This window comes from Leucopleurus acutus (assembly GCF_964270905.1).
Source record: "Leucopleurus acutus genome assembly, chromosome: 10".
NCBI classification, from domain to species: domain Eukaryota; kingdom Metazoa; phylum Chordata; class Mammalia; order Artiodactyla; family Delphinidae; genus Leucopleurus; species Leucopleurus acutus.
The window spans coordinates 12,238,711-12,264,855 of record NC_139153.1 but is presented as its reverse complement, the minus strand read 5'-3'; the positions used below and the strand labels follow the sequence as shown (position 1 = coordinate 12,264,855).

At 44.3% G+C, this 26,145-nt stretch overlaps 1 protein-coding gene across 1 annotated transcript in view; it reads left to right on the top strand.

Annotated features, from left to right (window-relative positions):
* ITPR1 (inositol 1,4,5-trisphosphate receptor type 1) overlaps positions 1-26,145 on the top strand; it is a 318,686-nt gene that overhangs the window by 18,450 nt on the left and 274,091 nt on the right. Inside the window, exons 2-3 of the mRNA XM_082847216.1 lie at positions 4,985-5,092; positions 9,393-9,463. Coding sequence (XP_082703342.1) covers positions 4,985-5,092; positions 9,393-9,463 — 179 coding nt within the window. The remainder of the gene's footprint in view (positions 1-4,984; positions 5,093-9,392; positions 9,464-26,145) is intronic.

Here is a 26,145-nt window from a genome sequence, read left to right as displayed (position 1 = left end):
GTTTGTCCTTGTGTCGGGGGGGACAAGGGCAGGAGTGTCTTCTGACTAGGCTGTTTGAACCTAGGGTAGACCTCATTGCCAGGTGTTCAAGCAGAAGCGCAGACTATACCTAGGCGAGATGGGGGGTGGGGTGGGACGGGGGGAGTTCTATTATTGGGGAAGAGATGGAATTACAGGCTTTGCAGGGTTGCTTCCGCCATTTATTCTATGATTCTGTATATTTGGAAAGGCCAGAATATTCTGTGGTTGGGAGTTGAGTATAATTCTGCATTGTTCAGCTTTTTCTCAAGGGGTGAATTAGGGAGGGTAATTATCTTCCCTAAAGTGAAATGTATCATCATGGGTCATACAGGAGTTCATTTGTTAATACCCAGCTGACTTTTTATGCAGGGGACCCTTTCCTTTGCTGAGTTTAAATTTTTAAAAAACTTATTAATTTTCCAGTTTTATTGAGATACTTGACATATAATATTGTATAAGTTTAAGGTGTATAACATAATGATATATGTATATATTGCGAAATGATTACCACAATAAGTTTAGTTAATATCTGTCTCCATAGTTAAAAAATTTTTTCCTTGTGATAAGAACTTTTAAGATCTATTCTCTTAGCAACTTTCAAATATACAATACACTATTGTTAACTGTAGTTGTCATGTTGTACATTATATGCCCAGAACTTATATAATGAACAGAGAAAGTTTAATATAAAGAATTCTTTTTTTTTATTTATTTATTTTTTTGCGGTACGCGGGCCTCTCACTGTTGTGGCCTCTCCCATTGCGGAGCGCAGGCTCAGGGGCCATGGCTCACGGGCCCAGCTGCTCCGCGGCATGTGGGATCCTCCCGGACTGGGTCACGAACCCATGTCCCCTGCATCAGCAGGTGGACTCTCGACCACTGCGCCACCAGGGAAGCCCCTTTTTATTTTTTAAATTGAGGTATAGTAAATTTATAATATTATATAAGTTTCATTTATACAATATAGTGATTCATAATTTTGAAGCCCAAGAATCATCCAGAATTCCACCTCACCTCATTAAAAAAATAATGAAAAATAGCTAGCATTGAGCAGTGAAAGTCTGCCAGCCCCTGTACTGGGCACTTTGCATGTACCATTTCATCTATTCCTCAACTCCCTGAAGTACATATTCTCCCCATTTTACAGATGGGGAAAGGAAAGCAGAGAGGTTTAAGTGCCCTGGATGACAGTGGTGGACTAAAAATAATAGTTAGTAGGCCAAGAGACAGTTGGAGCTCTGGAGCTGACCACCTGGGCTTGTTTTCATAGATGTCTGGTGACCAATTCAGAGTTTGTTAGCAAAGAGCCCTAGGTGTCCATATAGTGTTTGATGTACCAGGGTCATGCAGCTGACCTGCAGGTTGGCCCGGGCTCTGTTTTTCCCTTAGGTGATCCCCAGCCACTGTGTGAGTGACACAGGAGCCCTGGGTACAGCTGTGAAGAGTTTGCAGGCACAAGTGGTCCAGGATCAGATAAAGAGGCAGGCTCTCCCACCCCGCTTCTAAACAACAGGAAGTCTTCCATAAGATTGCTCCCAGGCCATGGCACCGGCTGACTTTCCACCTCCTCCCCTCCAGGCCCCAGAGGCCTGTTCTGTTGACTATCTGGCCTTTGTTTTTACTTCCAGGACATCAGTGATGATTGCACCAGAACCTCTCCTCCCTTCCCCCCTCCTCCCCCTCCTCTGCCTCCTTGCCTCCTCCCCTCCTCCCTCTCCTCCCCTCCCCCTCTCCCTCCCCTCCTCCCCTCCCCCTCCCCTCCCCTCCTCCCCCTCTCCTCCCCTTCTCCCCTCCCTCTCCTCCCCCTCCTCCCCTCCTCCCCCTCCTCCTCCCTTTCCTCCCCTCCCCCTCCCCCTCCCCCCTCCTCCCCCTCCTCCCCCTCCTCCTCCCTTTCCTCCCCCTCCCTCGCCCTTCTCCTCTCCCTCCACTTGACTAATGGTAGGTGACGGGAAACCTCCAAAGATTTCCAGCCAGACCAGGGAGGCTCTGCCTGGTCCTTTGTGACGGTACTTATTGTTTGAGACCCTGGGGAAGAATCTGTCCCTGCCCTCGCCTCCCCCCAGCCCCCGGACTTTTTTAAATTGGGACCCCTGGCAGATTGCTCAGTAGAGGATCATTAACTGTGTGGATGTATTGGCCTGCGTTTTCTGGGGGAAATGTAAAGTATGCCTAAAGTTTATTTGTTCAACTATCTACTTAATAAGCATGTTGATGAGGAAGAAGATACTTAAATTTTTTCCCTATCAAAATATTATGTGGCGACGGTAGAAAAATTAGGAAATACCAAAGTAGAAAAATGAGCAAATAGAATTGTGCATATAAAAGAAAATCAGTTCTCCATAGTCTTGTCACCCAAAGAATAAGAATGGTTAACGTTTTAATCCATGTTCCAGGTATCACCATTGAACAGTTCTGTTTACCAGTCATGTAGACCAGGATTATAACCTGGGCCTTCCTGCTTGTTAGTTATATGTGGCTTGGCCATCTTAACCTCTTTGTAGCTCAGTTTCCCAACAGCAAAATGGGAATAATGGTAGCGCCTGCCTCATGCTGTGGTCCTGAGGATTTGAGAACATTTGTAAAGCTCTCAGCACAATGATGGGCATGATAATGCTTGCCAAATGCTAGCCATTATTATCGGAAACGGTCGTAATGCAGAACCTTGCTGCACGAGTGTGGTCCAGACATCTACTGCAATTATCAACTGCAGGCAACGTTGAGTATGTCATGCTTTGTCATTCCAGAACACTGAATTTTGTCCACTTCTGCCCATTAAGGGCCTGAAACTTTTAGTAAGGTGACCAGGTGGTGCTGAAAGTTCAGTGAATAACAGTCATACTCCTGTTTCCTGGCCTGGTCTCCACTGGGGCCAAATACTCATTCAAAGGCCAAGCCCGAAAGGAGAGTCAGTCACAGCAGACAAGGCCCCTTGCCCTCTTGCCTGAGCACGTACCTGCCCTCCTGCGTTCAGCAACTTCCCAGTGTCCTTCTGGGAGGTCGAAGTGTGCAGAAACAAATTTGGTCTGACTCAAAATTCAAACAGAACTTGTTTCCCAGTGATCAGTTCCACAAGTACACTGACTTCCTGACCCTTTATGATGAAACTTTTATATATAAGCACATAAGGGAAATATTAATGCCCCGTAGTGGTTTTCATTTGTGCAGCTTCGGGGGATGTTGTTTAAAACATTGGTTTGCCTTTAGGTATAAAATATCCAGTTAGGAAGAAATGACAGGATGATAGCCTCGATTCTGGAGAGGGGGACTTGGCAATCTGTCCCTCTGCATGTTGTCTGTCTTTCCCCAAGGTCCAGAGATGCTGGCTCTTCTGTTTGAGAGTTTGTGTTCTCAGCTGCTGTCTCTCTTTATACATAAGTTCAAGGCAGTGCTCTTTATCTCTCTTGTAACATCTTGGTTGTTGGGGGGATACATGAGTTTTTCCTTGCTGTTTCTCACAAGCAGTGAACTGAGGTTCTTTAATGGTTTGTTTTCTTACCTGCCGCTCCTGCTAAGGTAGGAGAAATGCTTCCTGAGGTTTCCTGCTCATCATTGCTGCATACTAATTCTGAAAAGAAAACTTGGCACCCAGAAAGCAATTTCAGGAGAGTATGCTTTTCCACGCCCTTACAACTCTTGTGGCTTTGCGGGAGGAATGCTTTCTGGCAAGGAATCTTGAGTAAAGAGATGGGCAAAGATGTTTAAGGGGGTCTGGGTTTGGAGGAGAGGTCTGGGGAAGACCTAGGTGACCCTGAACGTTTACACACCAGGTGCCTGAGGAAATGATGGGGAGGTACTGCGATCCACACCAGCACACACTCTTCCCACAAAACTGAGATTGTTTCTTTTTTTTTTTTGTGGTACACGGCCCTCTCACTGTTGTGGCCTCTCCCGTTGTGGAGCACAGGCTCCGGACGTGCAGGCTCAGTGGCCATGGCTCACGGGCCCAGCCGCTCTGCGGCATGTGGGATCCTCCCGGAGCGGGGCACGAACCCGTGTCCCTTGCATCGGCAGGCGGGCTCTCAGCCACTGCGCCACTAGGGAAGCCCCTGAGATTGTTTCTTAGATGTCAATTTAGTTTTTTACAATTGGCTCCCACTCCTCAATATTTCTGGCTCTGATGAAAGCTGTTTCTATGAGTCATGTCAATATTTTCTTTGATATTTGTGTGTGTGTGTGTGTGTGTGTGTGTCTACTAGGCTGTGTAGAGATTTCCTGAATTTAAGAGCATTTTCTAGGACTGCCCCTAACTAGCTGTGTGCGTTCCTGACCAAGGTTCTTAAGCGACCTCAACCTTACTCTTCTTAATTGCATTGGGAAGGGTTTGGACCAGGTGCTAAGATTCTTTCTCCCTCTGCAAGTGTTTCTTGGTGAAGTATGAGAAGGAAGGACCCTGGAATAGCATTTGGGTGAAGTGTGTAGGTTGTTGAATTCTTAAGAGGCTGCCAGAGCTTTGTGGTATTTATTACTAGGTTTCCTCTTATTAATTTCATTTTGTTGCTTTGGCACCTCAGCCCAGGCACTGCTGGACCCAAGTTTTATACCAGGTGTTTCCTTCTGACTGAACATTCCCTGAGGCAGATTGAATATGTTAATGTTTCATAAGTCAGACTTTCCAGCTCCTCAGCACTGCAGCGTTCTTGGCTGACTTCCTGCTCTCTTAATATTCACTATTTATTATCGAGGGTCTTCAACTTGGAGAATTGGATCCAGGCATGGTTTTGTTAGAAACAAGCATTACTGTGGTTGGAATATCCTGAAATTAAAGAATATGTGGGAAAAATGTGGTTGCAGATGTCCTGCTTGGCTCAGTGAATTGCCTGCCTGTCACACTCCCATTTAAATTTGACTTTTAAGTAGGCCGCTTTGGAAAATTGAGCGAAACCAATTTTCAGTGACTTCCCCACCCCCCCACCCCCGAGCATTTCTTTCCTTCTAATAATGTTGCATATTTTACTTTGTCTAGGATTCTCAAGAAAGCCATGTCTGACAAGATGTCTAGTTTCCTTCATATCGGAGACATTTGTTCTCTGTACGCCGAGGGATCGACCAATGGATTTATTAGCACCTTGGGGTAAGAGCACTTGGTTTCTTGTGTGGCAGGATTTGTTTAAGACATCATAACATCAGCTTAAAAACTGATTTTTCTAGGACAAGAATGTTTCCATTTTACTGGCTTTTCCAGCAGTGGTTGGAATCATGAATATCAAATCTCACGTTAACCAAGTATAACATCTTACACAAAAGTACTGTTTTCTTGTCAGTTCTGCAAGAGTGAAACATCATTAGTTAGGACTCTGTTAATTCAGAATTTATTATAATTTCCTCTTTTTTCATATGTCAAGGGGAAAGTGTTAAGTATATGGGATGAATTTTAAGATTAATATTTACAGACCCCAAGTGCTTTAGCTTCGTAAGAGCTCTTATTTTTAAATGGTGACTTATTTGTTGTACAAGCAAAGACCAGAACTTATCAGATGCTTATCTCTCTTCTTCGAAGCAGAACTTTTCCTACTTCAGGTTGCTGTGTGCATCTGAAAGTTACAAATTGCACAAAGTTCTTTAAATCAGATTTTTGGTCTTTTGTGCTTTCTTCAGTTTTTTTTTTCCCCCCAACTCTTAAGGGTATAAATACATTCCCTAATGTACTCATTTGATTATCTTCTCCCTTCTTTCCCTACTCCTGTTGTCTAGAAGAGGAAATGAGAGGTGAATTAGCCTCTCACACAAGCAGAATGGGGAGTGAAGATGGTTAACTGCAGAAGAGTCACAAATGACCTATAATGTCTTTGCTGGAAAGGAGTAGTGGGTGGCATTGTTGTATTTGGCGAGAGCTGATCTCAAATAGATGGGGCGAAGGAAGGCAACAGCTTCTCCAAGAACCTCATTCTTACAGCAGCCAGAACCTTCCTTTTAATCATACTTCTTAAAGTATGCTTGTTCTCTGGTATTTGTGCAGAGTGAGAACTCTCAGGCTCTCAGTTACTGCAGTCTCAAAGAGCAAGTTATGTCAGGTAAAGAATTCTGTCGCTCAACTGGACCTCTCTGAATAAAGATTTTATTTTCAAGAGTCATCTGATAAAAACAAGTCATCCACGACTGCCTGATCACCAAATCAAGTGATTTTTTTTTTTTTTTCTCAGTCCTTACCTTTTTTTTTAACTTCTCTAAAGACCCACCCTTCACATTTTACCTTCTGTGGCTTTTGGCAAAGAGTCCTGCTGCTTTGCCTCTCTGTTGTCCCTTTTTTCTTCTTGGCTGACTCCTTGCTTTTTCCATCCGTGGTTGAATCTTGAGTCCTCTTCTTATTTTTCACCCATAACAGCACCAATAATAAGTAGGAATGGTAACTCCTTCCACGAAGCCTATGGGTGTTTACAGCTCTGTGCTGCGTACTGTACATACACCATCCCTTTAATCCCCAAACAGCTTTTTACAGTGAGGACTCTCGTTATTGCTATTTATGGGGGCAAAACCTCTGAGCATCAGAGAGGTGAAACCACCTGCCCCGGGGTTTCACAGTTGCGAAGACTCAGGACTCTAAGACCAGCGCTCCTAACGGTTGCCCTTGACAGGGCAGACTTTTCCTTCCTGGCTTTGCTGACCACCCCTCTCTGGCTGAATTGGCTCACCACCCTCCTAACTGTCTGCGCAGAGCTCTTACCTGGATGCCTTGTTAAACCTCAACCCCACTCTGTGCCCCATCCCTCCTCTTTGGCCCCAGTTTCTTTTAACGGTGCCACTGCCCTTCCAGTCACCTGGGCATGCTTCCTGTCACTTGCTCAGTCTACTGTGCCAGCCCCTATAATGTTAATACCTCCTTTTCTTCCAGAACATCTGTTCTTAGATTTCGTATGAAGTGCAGAGCTTTCTAGGCGTTTTCCTCAAGTATTATGAACAAATTAATGATAAGGTCTCCCCCTTTAACATGAGGATGGCTCTTTTATGACTTTTGGGCCCTAGTCCTTCCTTTAGATGAATATTTTATTCCCTTGGTTCCCTGCGCATATTTGAGGATAATTGGTGTAAAAATGGATTTGGAAAATAAAGTGTGACCTTTTTCCTTCTCATATTTCTTACATTTATGGAGCAGCAGTCATGATTGACGATGAGTGACTGCCAGTTTTTGTGGAATCAGCCTCCAGCTCCATTTATGTTGCCCAGTTCCACTTACATAGATGGTGGTTACCTCCAAATGGCTTTATTGACTCACTGAACTTTAGAACTCAACTAGGACCTTGGACAGCCCAAGCGTATGACATGCACTGTCAGAGAAGTGCTTCTGAATCACCTGCAGAACTTGTTAAAAATAAAGGTTGTTGGGTCCCATCCTGGAACACGACTTTAGTAGGCCTGGGGAGGATGGGCACCGGCTATCAATATATTTAAGACGCAAAAAGTCTTAGGAACATCTGCCTGCTTGAGAATCCTTGAGACCCACTCTTCGATTTTACACATGAAGAAACTGAGACCAGGAGGAGTGAAGTGATGGAGTTAGCGTCGTGCTGCTAGTAGGTGGCCGAGTGCCATCTACAATTCACTTTCTTCTAGCCTAGGCTGGGGCCCTTTCTCCTACCTCTTCCCGCTTGTTTGAGAGCTTGATGATAAATTAACCCAGTCCTGCTTTGGATTCCAAGACATTCCCCCCGGCCCCTGCATACACATATTATATTTGATCTGGTGGCATTACCTTATTTATACTCACAGAGGCTCAGTGATTCTTGACTTTCTGCTCTTGATTTTTGCATTACAGTTCAGGCTGTGACCACACTGTCCCTCTTGTTGATGCAGAGGGCTCTTGTGTCTCGGAGCTGAAGGAGGCAGATTGCTGGTGGGACACTTTTGATTCATCCACCAAGTAAATACTGAGCACCCAGCCTGGACAGGAAGTGTGCTGGCCCCGGGCACCTTCTGGGCCACGAAGCCAGCAGATCTCTGCCCTCATGGAGTTCGTAGCCTAGTGCACCATTTGTGTTTCAGCCCAGTGATATTGGGGCGACAGAGGAGAGGCAGAGAGGGCCTGGGGCAGGAAAGGCTTGAGGGCCTTCATGGAGAAGATGGGGGCTCTGAATCAGGGTCTTGAAAGACGTGCAGGACTTTAGGAGTTGTCAGGGAATTTTGGAGGAAGGAGCAGTAAGTTTTAAGGCCTGGTATTTAACGGTACCTTGCCTTTGGGATAAGACACAAATTACTGGAAGAAACCCTGGAAAACCATATTAATTGGGAGCAAATTCTGTGGTCACTTGGAAAATGAGCCAATCTTACCGATACCACTTTTAGGAACTTGGAAAAGTCATTTAAACTCCTCAGAGCTTCAATTTCCTCATCTGTTCAAACAAAAATACTGTTTTAAAATCGGTTCTTCTAAAAGCATTGGACAAGTCAGATTGTTCAGTTGGGACTTTTTTTTTTTTTTTTTTGCGGTACGCGGGCCTCTCACCGCTGTGGCCTCTCCCGCTGCGGAGCACAGGCTCCGGACGCTCAGGCTCAGCGGCCATGGCTCACAGGCCCAGCCGCTCCGCGGCATGTGGGATATCTTCCCGGACCGGGGCACGAACCCGTGTCCCCTGCATTGGCAGGTAGACTCTCAACCACTGCGCCACCAGGGAAGCCCTCAGTTGGGACTTTAAACACGGGGCCTTTATATATAATTTGGGGCTGGTTATTTATCTGTAATTTTTGCACTAGTTGCTTTTGAAGCTCCAAAGTCCTTTCTTACTTCGATGCTTTTGTACGTGGGGTTCCCTCCCCCTGAAAACGCTCCCCTCTTCTTCATCCCCCACCTTGACTTCAGTTTCCAATAGCTCCAGTTTTCCCGCTTCCACCAGCAGCTTTTCAGATGGCCTCAGGCACAGTTAGTTTCTGGCTGTATTTTTGTTCTCTTCTCTTACAGCCTTTGGTTTATATTCTTGTTATCAGTTTGTCTTTGTGGCTCCTGCACAAACTAGCCTTGAGCTCCCTAAGGGCAGGGGCCTGGCTTCTACTCATCCTCACATCCCAGGACCTAGCTCAGTGCCTGGCATGGGGTGGGCCCCTCAGCTACCATTGGTTGAGCGCGCGGATCCCTTGCTATGCCCCCGACTTGAGCATTAGTGCGTGCTGTGCTCAGATCTTTCATGGCTGCGGGTAAGAGAAAAGAGCCACAGAAAACAGTAGCTGAATGTGTCCGTTGCAGAAGCAGAGTCTTGGGTGTTTGGATGAGGTTTAGCTCCCTACATAGGAAACCTCTAGTGTCAACAGCTCCCTGGCAGGAGAATAGGGCAGCCTAAGTTTTGTGCAGGAACAGCCCTGAGTATTTGATTTTTGCATAGTGCTTAGGGCTTTATTTTCTTAGACTCGGCTTGGTACAACATTTATCTTTATTTTCTTTGCAGCCTGGTTGATGATCGTTGTGTTGTACAGCCAGAAGCTGGGGACCTTAACAATCCACCCAAGAAATTCAGAGGTAAGTTGGTGACCGTCCCAGAGCGGGTCCCTTGACTCATTTGAAAATTCATGAAGTGTGTTGCTCTGTGTGGATTTAGTTTTTTTTAAAGCAGTCATAGGTTTATTTGCTTACATATTTTTTAAAAGTATGATACTAATTTCAAGCTTTCTGACCTCTTGAAAATGCATAAATAAGTTCAGTGTCAAGATTGGGATGGCTTGTATTAGGGCCTTCATTTGTCTCTTGAATACATGTTGGTAAGTGCTAATTCAGTTTAAAGCCTCACACTTGTGCAGATATGGCCAAACAGGATTTCTGGATTGAGTCACAAGGAACAAGTGTTATTTCAGCAGATCTTGCTGTCCCTTTGGGGGTTTGATATCCTTAGATACCTCGCCTTGGAGTGAGAAGTTCTCGATTGTTACTTACTTTTTGAGTTAAAGGGCATAGGTGGGACGGCTTTCCTGCTGGTAGCCTAGCAGTGTTGTCTTTCTTAGTAGGCCTCTTGCGTTTGATGCCTTCCTTGGAAGGTAGCTTCGTTTATTCCAGGAGGTGTTTAAAATATAGTTGTTATCTTAAAGTGAGAAACGTTTTTTTTTTAAGTTTTTTGCTGTTGCTGTGGTTAGTGGTTCTCAGCTCTGGCTGTGTAGTAGAATTATCTGGGAGAACTTTTAATTAAATGGCTGCCCAGAGCCCCACTGCAGCCCAATTAAAGAATCTCTTAAGGTTGCAGCCTAGGCACTGGCATTTTTAAGGCTTTCCGTGTGATTTTTATATGCAGCCAGGGCTGAGAACCCACTGGGTTAGGTATTTGACTGATGGCTTCAGTCCCAAAGAGTTTAAACCTTGCTGTTTGCAGATTGTATCCTTTGAGTTATAAGTTCTTATTGTTAGGTGATTTAGAAACTGTTTGAGTTTTTTGGATAAAAGCTAAAGAAATTAGAATAAAATAGGAGGCAGACGTTCAGATGGGGAGAAACCATTTGGAAGACGTTCAGTGTTGAGCTGCATCCAGTTGGCATGAGTCTGCCAGCAGAATGTTTTCACCTGGGGGGTGCTGGTGGGAGACTGTTAAAAAGAAAAATTGTTGGCGTGGGGCTTCCCTGGTGGCGCAGTGGTTGAAAGTCCGCCTGCCGATGCAGGGGACACGGGTTCGTGCCCCGGTCCGGGAAGATCCCACATGCCGCGGAGCGGCTGGGCCTGTGAGCCATGGCCGCTGAGCCTGCGCGTCCGGAGCCTGTGCTCCACAACGGGAGAGGCCACAGCAGTGAGAGGCCCACGTACCGCAAAAAAAAAAAAAAATAAATAATGACGTAAGCCTGATGTGACAGGAACCTGAGGTTCCTGTTGCCTCTGTTGCCTTTTTCTTCTCAGTTCCTGTTCCATGTCATCTTCCAAAACAGAATCCTGAATGCAGCAGAAAGATTGGATTCAGTGATCCTAATCCCGTCACTCACTCATAGAATTAATTCCCTCCTCTGAATTATATAATGTGCTGCAGTTTATCTTTTAAAAGAGCCAAGAGTGATAGACTTGAGCCAAGAGTGACGGACAGATAATGTGCTTAGGGCTCTGCAAGCATTTTTAGCTCTTGGAGGGGTCTGTTCTCCCTGGGAGGGGATTGAAGCCCTCATAGGCAGAGGTTTAGCACCTTGTCTGGAGTCACAGAGCTGGTGATGGGTGCAGTAGGAGCTGGGCTTGTCAACTTGGGCTGCACAGAGAAATCACCTGGGGGACATTCAGAAATATCACGTATGAGCTCCACTTCCAGAGATTCTCATTTAATTGGGCGTTTGAGATATTTTGAAAGCTCCCTGGTTGAGTCTTCCGTGCAGCCTAGGTTAAGAACCACTGCTAATAGAGCCTGAGCTATAAATTCCCGGCTTTCCTACGTAGCAGGGAGCTGGCCCACACGTTGCTTTTGCAGCAGGGACCAAGTGAAGGGATGAGAAGCTTATTGCTTGGGTCCGATGTGAGCTCTTATCCCATTCTCCACCCAGGCTCTGGGAGTTGGGAAAGGAAGCTGAGAAAGATGTTACTGTACTGTACAAAGTTAACCAGTGGCTATTTGAATACAGGTTTAGAACAGGACCATGGCCAGGGGAAGTCGGGAGAGAGATATGTTTTCCTGGCACTAGGGTAAAAGTGCCTGCTGCTTAGATGTATACCTGGTGGCTGATTGAAAGGGATTGTTCTGAGATAAAAGTGACAGTCCGATAGAGGCCATTTAGAAAGAACGAAATTCCATTTATGGCCTGGCCTGGTTCTACAGGTGGTCACGTGACAGTGACTTAATTTGTTGACTGTCTTTCCCCATAAATTAAAAATAAAGGTTTCTAGGTTGTGAGGTGCTTTGTACTTGTGGGAAATCTGGTTCAAAACAAGCTTTGCTGCAGGCTTTGTGAATGTAGGTCAGGGCTGCCTAAGTTCCTTGTGGTGAGCCGGAGGCCCTTTGCACACAGGTGAGGGGCCCAGGCCCATCTCCCTTCGCAGCCACTGCCATGCCAGGAAGGTCTCTTCCACCTTGGAACCCGGGCGACCTTTTCCAAAGCAGCCTTTCAATTCTGGTGTAGCGTACTTTGAAACATTTTTCTCTAAAATGAAGAGAAAGATCTCTCTTTAGAAAGGGATGACTGCCTCTCCAAATACTAGTCTATTTTGAAGTTGAAGTCATTTTGATGTTTAGAAATGGTGCATAGGGCAGTTGGGCAATTTGGAGGCATTTCTGGTCCATTTCCTTGCTGTGCCACTGCACCTCAAAGTTTAACAAACACATATGGAAAAGTGAGGTGCTGGCAAGCGGCCGCATAGGATGATGGAGTCTTTATCCAAGCAGTCAGCAGAGCTACATTTAGTCATTTGGGTTTGCTGTCGCTTCCATTGTTTCCTTGCCAAGTTGTTTCCTATATTGAGAACCATCATAACCTGTTCTTAAGTAAATGGAAGCCAAAGGCCTATTTATCTAATACTCCCTGTGGCTTCTGACTTTGGGTTTTTCATTTTGTGAGCTCCTCTTGAAATCTGCTACCCTAGTGGTTAATAGCATAGGCTGTGGTATCAGGCTTCCTGGGTTCAAATCCAAGTTCTACTCATTCTTAGCTATGTGACCCTGGACAAATGGCTTAACCTCCGTGAACCTTGGTTTTCTCATCTGCAAAATGCAAGATGGTATTAGCCCCTCCCTCGTAAGGTTATTGTGACGATTAAATGTGTGTTCCGCATTTAGTTCTGAGGGAGCCTGGCCCCTAGTTAAGGGCTCAGGAAGCCTTAGTTATCCCTGTCTTTTTGTTCCCAGTTCTTAGTACAGAGCCTGATACTCATATATGGTGGCAGAAGGGAAAGGAACTATATGTGAATTCTTATATATGGTTCCACTTTTTGTCTTTAAATGCTTCTGTGGTTAGAGGTGTGTACATGGACCCCGTGGGCCTAGATTTGAGGCCCAGGTGTTCCCATATACAAGCTGAGTGATCTTGATAGATGACTTAAATATCTAAGCTTGTTTCCTTACTTATGCAATGGGGGAAAAAGAATTCCTTCCTCATAAAGATAATAGGATTGAAGATAATATGGGTAAATAGCCAAACAGAGTAGTTGGGTACACAAGGCTTGCTCAGTGACTGGTTGCTGTTATTTTTCACAGTAGACGCAGAAGAGTGAAACTACTGAACACACTTGCTTCTTTCTGATGAGTCAAAGTACATTTCCAAGGGAATTGCTTTTTTTGTGATTCCTTGGACTATATCTCCTGCCCCTAACATTGTCTGTAGGAAGAAAAGATTGGCTGCACATCTGTTTCACATAAGCCAAGGCTTTTTCATTATCCGAATGAATTTTGGACCGTGTCCCTGCCCTCTAGGTGATGAGAGAGCTGAGATGTAGAATAATTGTTACTTTCGTCCTTTTGTTAATGTGGTACCATTTTAAAGCACCAGTGTCCATGGAAGGGAAGGCAGAATCTCTTTTCTTCCTGATTTGTGTTGCTTTGCCCGTAATCTTAAAAGAATAGGAAAGACAAACATCAGATTGAAACTGGGAATAGAAGCTTTGTGGTTAGTGATTTCCTTTCTCTATGTTATCTTTTCCTTTTCACTCCCACCCATCCCTTCCCCCTAGTAAATATACCGGCATCTTCTGCAAAGAAAAGGTGGAAACTAACAACCATCGTCCATTTTGATCCTAGAATCTCTGCTGTTTTAAGTATAACCTTCAGCACTGTTGGAGTGGAAGTAAGAACTGGGGCTTTTGGGAAATAAGATAGGCTTTGGTGTTGATGCGGTTTATTGTGTAATCTCCTTTTTCAGACTGGGGCAGTGGTCCAGTTCTTGCCCTCAAAACTTGATCTTTTCCATTTATGTCAAGAGGCCAATCTTGGCCCCAAATCCTTGATCTTGTACAGATGCTATCGTATCAGTGTCACCAAGGTGTGAGAGGTTTTTAACCTTGTAGTTGAACCTTTAGTTTCAGAAGAAAAGCTGTTTGAAAGAAAACTCACAGCGGAAGATGGGGAGGAATTTAGTTTGGGCAGGGAAAGGTGAGGAGAAAGGAAGCGTTCTGATGTCGTTCAGTGCTTCATGTGGATTGGGGAAGAGCTCAGAGATCAGGCTGAAAGTGTGGGTGTTTTAGGTAAGTATCACCCTTGTCCCCTGTGCTTCGCCTTCTCCCCTAATCAAGTTGGTTTCAAGCGTAATAATCCACTAGGTGGATGTATTATGAAAATGAGTGTTCAGCTCAACAAGCACTGAGGTCCTGCTGTGTTCCAGCTGCTGGTTTTGGTGATAAGGGAAGGCAGGATGAGTTGAACACAGTCCCCCTGGCTTTTTGAGAGTCTTAAGGTGTCTTGGAGAAACAGACCCACATTATAAATAACAGTAGCCGACAGTAATAGAGCATTTAGTTGTGCAAAGCATTTCCCGTGGATTCTCTCTTTTAGTCTGGTAACCTTCCTGTGAGGTGTAGGTATCAGTGTTCCCATCATGCAGATGAGGAAATTGAGGCCCTAAGAAATTGAGTAACTTGCCCATAGTCACTTAAATGTCCCTTCTTAGAATGATTATTATCATTACACAAACGTTTATTGGTTGCCTCCTGTGCACCAGCCATTTGTGTCCCAGGGAGGAAAGATAGAGACATTGTCAAGGAAGTCGACGCCAATACACAGTTAAAATTTTTCAGGGCTGTGTTGAGAGTAATTTGTTGTCCACCTGACAGCTGTTTATATGCAAGTAGAGGCCCAGCAGGTGAAATATCTTTCTATAAAGTAGGAGAGTTGCCCCTGTAATCTAGTAGTTTGTTGGAGCCAAGTAGATGATGACACTTTTCACGTGTTCTCTCTCCTTGAGGTTTGCCACACCTTCTCAGCCCAGGGTGTATCTGTTTTACCCCTGATGCCATTTTGGCTGACAAGGTTGAGGATCTGGCCCAGCATCACATGATGTGTGAGTGTCAGAGTCACGCCGGAACACTCTTGCAAAGGCCTGGACCCAGTGGTTTGTCTTCCCTCTGCCCTATGGACCCTTCCCCGCGTAAAGCACAGGGTTCCTTCAAGCCGTGTCACCTGCAGTCTCTAAATGGGAATGGACTAGGTTATTACTTTTCTGCTGTCTGCCCACACTCTTTCTAGCATTAAGTTAGGACCATATAAATGAGGAAGAAAGCCCACTGCAAGATAGAAAACCACTTGGACCCTTTAACTTAATGCGTTTTTAACAAGGTGTGGGGTACTCTGTCTGTGACCTGCAACATTATTTGAATCCTATTTATAATGCAAATGAGGGTCTGGTCTGGGGCAGTATAACCCTGCCTCCGGGCATCTCCTGAGTAACATGTTGGCTGAAGACTCCTGCTTGCTCAGCACGTGTCCCCTTTAAAAGATTGACAGCCTAGGAATCATGGTGTCAGGATGATACTGGGATGAGGAGTGTGCTGGTTGGCGGTGACAAACCACTCTGGGTCTGAAGCATGGCTGTGAATTTGAGGATCAGACTTAGGGTCTTTTCATTTTATTGGACTCTTCTTTTTCTGCAGTCCCAGAATGCTTGCACTGTGTCAGCCCACCTATTAGGGGGCTTGTGGATTTAGTAAGATGGCTTGTTTGAGAGAGAGAAAGAAGTGTTTCCCATCTCATGCAAGCTCTTTGTGAACTGGCCTGGGATCTCCCAGCAGTTTTGAAGGGAGCCTCAAATAAGAATGGCGTTTTTCATGATCCAGCGATGAGAAGTATTTGAGTACCAGCAACCTGCTTATCTGATCACAGTCTTACCTCCCATTTAGGCTGCGGTGGGGGATGGTTCTTCGCAGATGTGGGAAAACTGCTAGCCCTGGAGTAGAGAGCCCCAGCTGACCTGAGAGCTAGCGCCCCGCCTAGGCTCTGCCACCAACCACTGTGACGCCGTGGGGGAGTCACTGCATCTCTCCAGGCCTCCGTTTTCCCATCTGCTCAATGGAGTTTAGCTTGAAACTGTCATCAGCGCCAGAAATAGGCCGGTTAGCTTTTCACAAGGCAGCATTGTTGTCCAGGAGCCTCGTGCTGTCCAGAAGTAGGTTTCTATTTCTTTGGGATTACAGGTCTTCTTTGTCAAGATAAGACGAATGGATGGAAACAGCCAGGCCTTATTCTGAGGCCAAATGGGGACACGGCCTGGATCTTGGGTCACAGAGGTCATCTGGACTGGGGTGGCCATAACGAACTCATAGGCTCAGCTTTCGTTCACCCCCGCTCTCCTTCCCTGCCCGTTGTCTAATTGTTGCTAAGCAACATTATTTCTCCTTTTTTTTTTTCTTTTGGCAAGGCCTCGAAGGAATGAACCCATATCTTACTTAGTTTTAAATACCCACATGCGAAGGGGAGGTCCTCCCTTAAATTTTGTTTGTTCTTTTGATTCTAATCCACGATGGGCCTTTCGCAGTGGGACTGAGTTTTCTGCCTGTCTTGTTATAAATAAGGCAGAAAAATCAGTCTATTTAAGGTGCTTGTCAAGTATATGCCTTGAAGCGTATTCAAGGTTTTGTGTGTGCGAGCAGCTGCTTTGTGGGAACGTCTCTTGCAACGTGTTCCGTATTCACAAAATCAATTCAAATTTAATAAAAAGATTAGTAGGTTTTTTTATAATCTTCATTTCAGATTTACCCGCTTATCCCAATCTTGAACCAACAGACTCCATCTAAAGGGCGCAACACTGTAATTCAATTCCCCGGACACCATAGAAGGGTCACAGCATGTTCCACGGTCACTGAGGTGATGCCTGCTGCGTGATTAGACTGGAGTCCCACACACTACAAGTGGCCCTCGCTGGATTCCTGCCTACTTGCTCAAAGCTTTGAGATGCGTGTCTGAAGGTGCTGGGCATCCTGCACATGGACACAGGAGAGCTTTATACTCCGTTGCCTTGGATAGCTTCCTTTCTGAATAGCTGAGTCACCCATGGGAGAGTAGACCCCAGACCCCTGTTTTCTATTCATTTACTCATAATAATTCATTTGCTAATGGAGAGCAAATTTCAGCTCTGTATGCATAAAGTGCTTCCAGTGTAAGGGATGTGTTCTCTTTGTCATCTGATTGAATCTCAGTATTGCCGTTGCGGCTTCCTCCATTGAGGGCAAAATTGATTTGGACAGAGAGCATGTGTAATTGCATCATACTGTTATATGGTTCTCCTGAAAGCAGAGCATAGTGGTTGATGAAGGACTTCTTCTTTTGGTGAAGGCTTTTATAATCCTGTCTTCAGAGCACTGATGAAGTTATGTGGTGAATCACTTGAGTTTATGATAATTCTTTCCCTCCCTTTTTTGACAGATGAGGAAATTAGAGAGATTTAGGTCGTCTCCTGGGCTCAGAAAGCAATTCTGTGTCAAAATTGGGATTGGGACACACCCTGGGTCCCCACCCACACTATCTTTTAGGCGGCTGTGTTTGAACAATGGATTTAAAAAGAAATTTTTTTTTTATCCTATCACCTTGTGTACTTAATGATAATGTGTTTTCCATACATGCAGATAATAGTGAATACCATGTATAGTGCTTACATATGTTAATGAAATTTAATCTATTTAATTTGTATAGTTTACTTTACATACGTTAATTTATTTAACCCTCATACAACCCCATAAGGCAGCTACAGAGCTATGAAGTCTTGCCCTCCTTTTATAGATGAGGAACTAACGTACAAGACGTTGAGTGGTGGGTCCAAGTTACACAGCGCGAAGTGGCAGAGCCAGGATTTGAACCCAGACAGTCTGACATCAGAAGCCTTCCTTATAATACCTCCTCTAAACTGCTTTAGAAGGAGACGGGCCTTTGAGTATTCGTTTGCCAAATTACTGGATTCCTTCTTAATCACCTTCTTCCTCTACTGCCCCGAAATATGGCGTTCTGAAATGCGTTGCACAGGAGCCAATGTCTGCATGCTAGAGGTACATGCTAACTGCCTACTTCACAACCTTCAGTGTAGTGTGTATCACAGCTGTCTTCTATTTTTGTCTCCCCAGCTAGATTTTGGAGCACCTGGAGGGACCAGATCTTGCCCTGCCCTCGTGGCCCAGTGCCCGGCATAATGATGGTCCTTAGTTAAAAGCTGGTTGAAAAGGAATTAGTGCTTGTTCTAAAATGGTTTTCACTGTTCCCGGTTCTTGCAGCGTTTTTTGCCGATGACATTTTAGGTTAACTGAAGGCTAATTTTTTCCTACATGGATGCCTGATGCTGTGCTATAACCTCTCTCCAAACTACCTGAGTCTGGAAAGATTTCTGAACAGATTTCTTATAGTTGACTTGTCTTCTCCCTGGAATGTGGACTGGCTTCATCCTCTGAGGGTGTCTTCTTCTTGACCTCCCCCAGTGTTTGATCTTTTTTCTCTGTTACGCCCACAGTTTTGAGATTCCTTGGCCTCATTCAATACATGATCATGAAAAACAAACAATAATTAATGCCCTTCCTCCTTTGTGCCTGGTCTTCTGGCAGAGTCATGGTATGCCTTTGCTCTTGAATGTTGGAGCATTCCTGTGGTGTGGTGGTGTATTATCCCCACCTTACAGTTGGGTACCCTGAACCTGGAGAGGGTCAGTAACCAGTCTGGACCAAGCTGGGATTTGAACCATGTCTGGAGTGTTCTTGACAATGTCTCTACTCAACCATTCAAGTGAATTAATAGAGTTGTGCTTCTCAAGAAGCATCTGGGGGCTCTTATCACATCCTGGGTTCCACATTTAAGAGTCATACTGCTCAATGGGAATAAAGCTAGAGGAGGGGTAACCAGGAGGATAGGTCCCAAAGTGATGACGTTCATGCTGAACGGTGAGTAGCTGAGAGAACTTGAGACATTTTAGACTAACCGGGCAACAGCAGTTCTCACCTAAGTTGCTGCAGTGGTCTCCTTGCCGGTTGCTGCATTTTCCTCTCTGTCTCCTTTAGGCCTGAGCGTTGGGGCCCCTCCCATCCATTCCCTGCGCCTAGAGGAATCAGCGCAGGTCTCATGATGTCACTTGGTTGCTTGGTGCCCTTGGTGGTTCCCTAGTTGTGCTTAGGATAAAAGACATGCTTTCGGGGTTCACAGGGCCCTGCATGAGTCTCCCTGCTTACCTCTCGGCCTCACCTGCCGTCCTCCCCGCCACCTCCACATTCTGTGTTCCTGCCACACCGAGGCATTTCGTCCTGGCAGTCAGGGTACTCGCTCTGCGCTCTGGGCCTTTGCGTGTCCTTTATCTTCTGTCTGAAATGATCTCCCCATCTCTGTCATTCCTCCTGGGACCCCCTAGTCTTTCTCATGCCCACTCATCCTTCAGACCGCAGGCATCCCCTGTGGAGGTTCTTTGCCGACCCTGTGTACACATAGGCTGCTGCTTGTCAGCCCGGACCCTGGAGCCAGACTGCTAGGGCTTGACTCTCAGCTCTGTTTTATGCTGGTCATGTCAGCTGGAACCTCTCAGTATCTCCATTTCCTCATCTTGAAAATGGGAAGATTCTTATATGCACCTCATGGTGTTTTTGTGAGGGTCAAAGGAGCCAGTCCATGTGAAGCACTTAAAGGAGTGCCTGGCCCGCACTAAATGCCCTAAAACGGTTAGCCGCTCTTGCCGGCGGATGACTTCACTGTTACCCACTCCATTCATCGTGAGCTCGGAAGCTGTGCCTGTCTCCTCTCAGGCTTTGCACAGGCCCTGGCCTGTGGCAGGCTCTTGCATATTTGTAGAATGAATGAAGAAAAACCTCTAAGGCATGGCTTCTGAAACTTGAATGGGCATCTGGGGATCTTGTTACAATGCAGATTCGAATTCAGTAGGTCTGTGTGAGGTTTGAGATTCTGCATTTCTGACAGACCGCCATGCTGATGCGAGGCCCGAAGGGACAACTGACAGTTGTCCCCTCTCACTGTGAGGCTGTCATAGGGAGGGATGTGCTGAGCCCAGAACAATAGAGAATTAGGGCCAGCAGAGGAAAGTGACCAGAGGCAGAGTTTTCGATTTTAGGAATGTGCTTCTGACTGTAATAAATACTGAGCCATTGCTTAGGGAAGAGGCCTGCTTCAAATTACTGAGTTTCCTCTCATTCATAAGGGTCTGAACATCTGTCAGGGATCTTGGAGACGATTTCTGCTCTGGGACGGAGGTTAGGTAGATGATCCCATCTGACCGTAAGTGTCTGTGTTTTCCCACCAAAGGACCCAGCTGTTTCTTTTGTTTTGCTTCCTGTGTTTGGGGGCATTGGGTCAGCAAACAGCTGGGGAGAGTTACAGACACGCTGTCCACATGAGTAGCTCTCAGGGAACCAAGTATGTTCAGTTCAATGGGTAGAAAACAATAGGTAGTAGTGGAAAGATGGAATTATTGAATATTTGAAAAGGTGAGCAAATATAAAAATCCAACAACCTTTCTGAATCAAGATCCTGCCAGATCTGGTTTAAATGAATAGGTAAGATGTACTGGGGAGGCCATGGGCATAGTGGTTGAGAGTGCCGGCTCTGGAGTCAGACTCAGGCTCAGGTCCCTGCCCCACCTCTCATTAGCTGTGTGACCGTGGGCAAATTACTTAACCTCTCTACACCTTAGTCTCCCCAACTGGTAACTATGGTTAATAGTAGCACGGAACTGATGGGATTATTTTAGGGTGAGGTGATGCATGTGTGTAACACCGTTGGCAGCATGCCTTGCACAACCTAAGCACTTAATAAGTGGTAGCTGAGTAGCTGTTGTGGCTCAATTTGCAATTAACAGCTTTCAGGACATCTCTTAGGAACATCAGACATTGCCCTTCAGACGTTGATATGTCCGTTTTAAAACTTCAGTATGTGGAGTGTACAAAGATATCCACGGCCAGACACACTTTAACCTCGCTGCATTTCTTATACTTTATTGAGCGAGTTCATGAACAAGAGGGAGCTCGAGAGCTTGCAGCCTTTTGAAGAGAAACCAAAGGCCTTTCTCTACTTACACAAGCCTTGATCAGGGCCTCACTCACTGATGGGGCGTTCACTTGAGATGGCAATCCTGCCTTATGTATAGAATTACAGGCCCAGCCGAGAGAGGAAGTTGTGTTTATCTTAACCCAAGCAGCAGGCACTCCGACCACTCTTGACAGACAGGAGACAGATATTGCCAATCTGCTCTTTTCCTGAAACCCCCCACCCTGCTGTGTGTTTTTTGTAAGTTCAGAGGGGTGCCTGCCAGTTGGCCTGCAGAGTGACATTCTGTACCTGACTCTGAGGACCGTTGAGCTTCCAGGAGAAGGGATATCCAGCGGCTGCTTCCTTGGTACTGTTGGCCAAGGCAGAAGCCAGCGTGGCTCCTAGAGAAGGCAAGAATTGTGCTTGTGTCCACTGGTTTGGGGAGAAAAGTGGAGAGTGGCCACAGGTGTGGGGAGAAGAATTTGTCCCTTCAAAGAGTCTGTCTTTTCTCCCTGACAAAGCAATAGCTGGAGGCCAGGGCAGAAAAACTCCAGTTAGAGCAGTTGCAGTAATTGAGAAAATCAGTTGGACAATTATTTCTCTTATTGACATTTAGAAGTGCCTTTTTTCGTCTGGTATTTTTCCAGGTACATGTGAGTTCCAATTTGGGTGCTTCTGAAATGTCTGGATATTTTGTGCTGCTAAAATTATATGTGTCTAAAAATGTTATCAGCAATGACACTTAAGTATAAGCTCACTTGGACTTACTGCTAGCACGTTGCTGAGGCTGAAGTCCCCCCCTCCCCCATATCCATTCTCAGAAACATGGCATTTCAGGTAAAGGTAGAAAATAGAATAATTCAGCCTAGGTTTAGCCATCACGTAGAGGCCTGCTCTTGAGAACTTTGCTTCGGTCTTGTTGACAAAAAATACTGGGGTTTTGTTGCCATAGTTTCAGTGAAAAATTTGACCTTAGCTACAATAACATACAGTTAGAAAGAACTAGCTAATCGGTTTTCTAAAATTAGTGTTCTCTAGTACATAAACCAGTAAGCACAGAGTATTTAATTAACTATTACACAAGGATATAAAAGCCCAGGGGAATGCAGTCCCTTGATCCGGTCAGGGGGAGGAAGGAAACCCATAACTGTCCTTCACTGGTCTCTTGCAAGCTAGAAGAACTTTTCTTTTTTTTTTTAATGTTAGCATTGACTTTATTTTCAGATCTGTCAGGAATGGATACACAAAGCTTGCTGAGAGAACAAAACAACATTCAGCATTATTTCCAGTTGTCCTTTGCTGGGTACAGACTCACAAGGCAAGAGCTGAAAATGACGTTGGGCCGCGATTCTCACAAGGACACTTGTTGGTGGTGTTGTAGTCGGCTTGGGGAGAAGGAGAGGCATTTGGAAAGCTATTTCCTGTCTGAAATCTTAGCAGCTAGGTTCTAGACTTTAGTTCCTTTGAATGCTGAATGTGTGATGAAGGGGCCAGTGCCCCTTTGTTGTCCCCTCATTCCGAGTTCTGAGTACAGCTGTGTTCTTCCCTCAACCCCACAGTTAGCTGGTCACTGAGCGCTGACTGAGCGCCAAGAAAATGACCCGTATGTAGATTACGCAGAATTTGGTATCTCTTGTCATCTATCTATTGAGACGCCCTGCCTGCAGTAGCTCATCTTTTTGGCGATGGCTCGAAATGTTACCAGTGTTGCATCAATCCAGAAAGCTGTGTTAACATTTCTGGAGCGAGGAAGGTTTCAGCCTCTGTGGTTTCAGGACATGTAGTCAGATCCCTAGCTGACATTCTTGTCTAATCTTTCCACTGCCTTCCATGGATGCTGCAGAGGTGTAATTGAGTTCGTCTCTTTGCCAAGTTTATTACTGTTTGAAAACATGACTCAGGATTTTCTGGAACGTCCACTGTTGTATCTTCTTATCAATAACATCATGATAAATGTTCTCTCTCAATTGCATTATGATTTCAGCTTTTTCTCTTTTACCCATAAACAATTCTTTCATAGAATTTGAAGTGTGGGCTATATTTAAGGGGCTATAAACGTTCTCCATTTGATTTGTTCACCATTTTGCATGTTTCTGTATTGGCATCTTAACTATTGCAATGGAAAATATGTGCTTGGCGAGACTCTTAGAAACAGTCTGAAAGGTCATTGGACTGTGCAAGCTTCTTGACTATTTACAAGGTCATCTACCTGAACAAATAGAAATGGTCTCTGCCCTTAAGGAATTTGCAATCTTACGAGAAGAGATGAGTGAGAACTACTTTGAGGATTATTCTTAGAGAATGTTGAATCCTAGACATGGTTTTATTTCCCTGATGTTCATTGTTTCCATGTATTCCATCAGGTCACTGTGCCCAAATCATTTGAATTCATCTTAATAATAGCTTAACTGCAGTGAGGTGGGTGGACCTAGAGTCTGTCATACAGAGTGAAGTAAGTCAGAAAGAGAAAAACAAATGCCATATGCTAACACATATATATGGAATCTAAAAAACAAAAATGGTTCTGATGAACCTAGGGGCAGGACAGGAATAAAGACGCAGATGTAGAGAATGGACTTGAGGACAGGGGGAGGGGAAACGGTAAGCTGGGACGAAGTGAGAGAGTGGCATGGACTTACATACACTACCAAATGTAAAATAGCTAGTGGGAAGCAGCCGCATAGCACAGGGAGATCAGCTCGGTGCTTTGTGACCACCTAGGGGGGTGGGAGGGAGACGCAAGAGAGAGGAGATATGGGGATATACATATACATATAGTTGATTCCCTTTGTTATACAGCAGAAACTAGCACACCATTGTAAAGCAATTATACTTCAATAAAGATGTTAGAAAAATAATAATAATAGCTTAAGAAAAAATGCAGTTAGAGAGCTTGTTGAAAAGTGACAGCACACATTTTAAAGTGTCCGGTTGGCCTGGCTTTCACTACCTTTGTGTCCTCAGGCCCTTGCATTAATGTGGTTAATTGAATTAATGATACTTAGCAAGTATCATTGAAGAGATGGAGTGTGTCCAGTTGGTTGGTGGAATGGTGAACTAGTCAGGACTCTTGGTTGTGGGTAATAGCCAGCTTGAACTAGCGCAACATAAAGGGGCTTTTCTTGGCTCAAACAGCACTGGCTGAACAGCTGAATTGCATGAAGGGCAGGGATGCAACAGCGGCTCAGGAAGAGACCCATTCAGGCACTGAGTACCTTCAGCGGCCTGCGTCCATCTCTGGTCTCTTCCTCTCCCTGCACATCTGCTACTTTGTGTTCTTCCGTTCTCATCTAGTTTTGGTGTCAAGGTTATACTACACTCCTAAAAGGAGTTGCGCCATGTTCCCTGTTTTTCTGTTCTTTGGGAGAGTTTGTGTAGCATTGGAATTAGCTCTTCCTGGAAACTATAAAAACCTGTATGTTCTCTTTATAGCAAGATATACTACTTATCAGTAGACAGTTTTCTTATGTCCTTAAAGGGCTATTTCTTCTTGGGTCAGTTTTGTAAGTTGTCTTTTTCTAGGAAGGTAGCCATGCCGTCTAAGTTTTCAAACCTATAATATCCTTCTATTATCTTGTTAATCCCAGAAGTGTCTGGTGTGGGCCCTGTGGTGAGTTTAAGAGTCTCCCTCTCCCTCGTGGTGTCCACTTTTAAACCCCCAGAACCTGTGACTATATTACCTTATTTGGTAAAAGGAACTTCACAGATGTGATTAAATTAAGGATCTTGAGATGGGAAGATTGTCTTGGATTTTGGGAGGTGCCTAATGTAATCACAAAGGTCCTTATAGGAGAGAAGCAGGGGGAATAGGGTTAGTAGTAGGCGATGTGAGGATGGAGGCAACAAGTTGGGTGATGTGGCCATGAGCCAGGGAGTACAGGAAGCTGGAAAAAAGGTAATGGATTCTCCCCTGAAGCCTCTGGAAGGGGTGCAGCCCTGCTGACAGTTTAATTTTAGATTTCATGACATTGAGAGCATAGCTTTGTATTGCTTTAAGCTCCTAAACTTTGGTAATTTGTTACAGCATCAACAGGATTATTCTAATAATAATCTGAATATTATTTGTTTGTTCTTTTTTTCTGGATAAGTGTTGGCACATTTTTCTGTCTTGTTAGTGTTCAAAGGAACAAATTTTGGCTTTATTGATTCTCTTGTAGGTTGGTTTTGAAGTTCATTAATTTTTGCCTTTTATTTTATTCCTTCTACCTTCTTTGGATTTATTCTGCTCTTTCCTACTCTCTTAAGTTGGATAATCAATTCCAAATATTGAGCCCTTCTCACCTTGTAATTCGAGCATCTAAAGTTGTGAATTTCTTTTAATATTGCTTTAGTTGCATCCTACCTATTTTGACATGTATTCTTTTTTATTCTTATTAAATTTTAAATACTTTCTTATATCTACTATCATTTCTTATTATCTATGAGTTATTTAGCAGTATTTCACGTTTTCAGTTGTATGGGGGATTTCTGGTTCTGTCTTAAAAAATTTTTTTTATGACTTAGTTGTATTTTGGTCAGACCATATGGTCTGTATCCTATCAGTTCTTTAAAACTGGAGCGACTTGCTTTATGGCTTAGCAGGTGACCTATTTTTATGCATATTCCACTGTGCTGGAAAGAATATGCTTTTTCCAGCCTGGGGTGCAATATCCTATATATGAGTTCATTAGGGTCTTTTTTTGTTGCTGTTTTTTTGTATGCTGGAACTATCAAGACATTTCTTAAAATTTCCCACTGTTAATTTTCTGAGGTTATGGAACTCTTCTATATCCTAGTTGTGTTGGTGATTATACAATACATGTATGTGTTAAAACTCGTACATCTGTGTACCAAAGAAAAAGGTGAATTTAACTGTATGTAAAGATTTTTTAAAGGTTTAAAAAGTTCCCACTATTACAGTGGATTTGTAATTTTGTCTTGTAATTTTTACGTTTTTGTGGTTAGTTTTTTTAGTTTTCAGTTTATTGAAGTTATGTCAGTAAAGGCCAACACTTGTAAAATTGTTTATAACTTCCTGATGTACTAAGTGTTTTATTATTATGCAAGGAACATTTTTATCTGTTTTATGTCTTGAAGTCTGTTGTTGTCTGTTATTAATAAACCCACACCAGAATTGTTTTAGTTAGTATATATTTGGTATAACTTGTTCTTCTAAATTATGTCTTTATGCTTTGGAGATGTCTCTCATAAGCTGCACATAACCAGATTTTTAAAACTATTCTGACCATCTTTGTCTATTAATTGGAATGTTTACTCCATACATATTTGTTGTAATTACTGATGTTTTTGGATTTACAAACTTAGCTTGTGTTTTTCTTTCTTT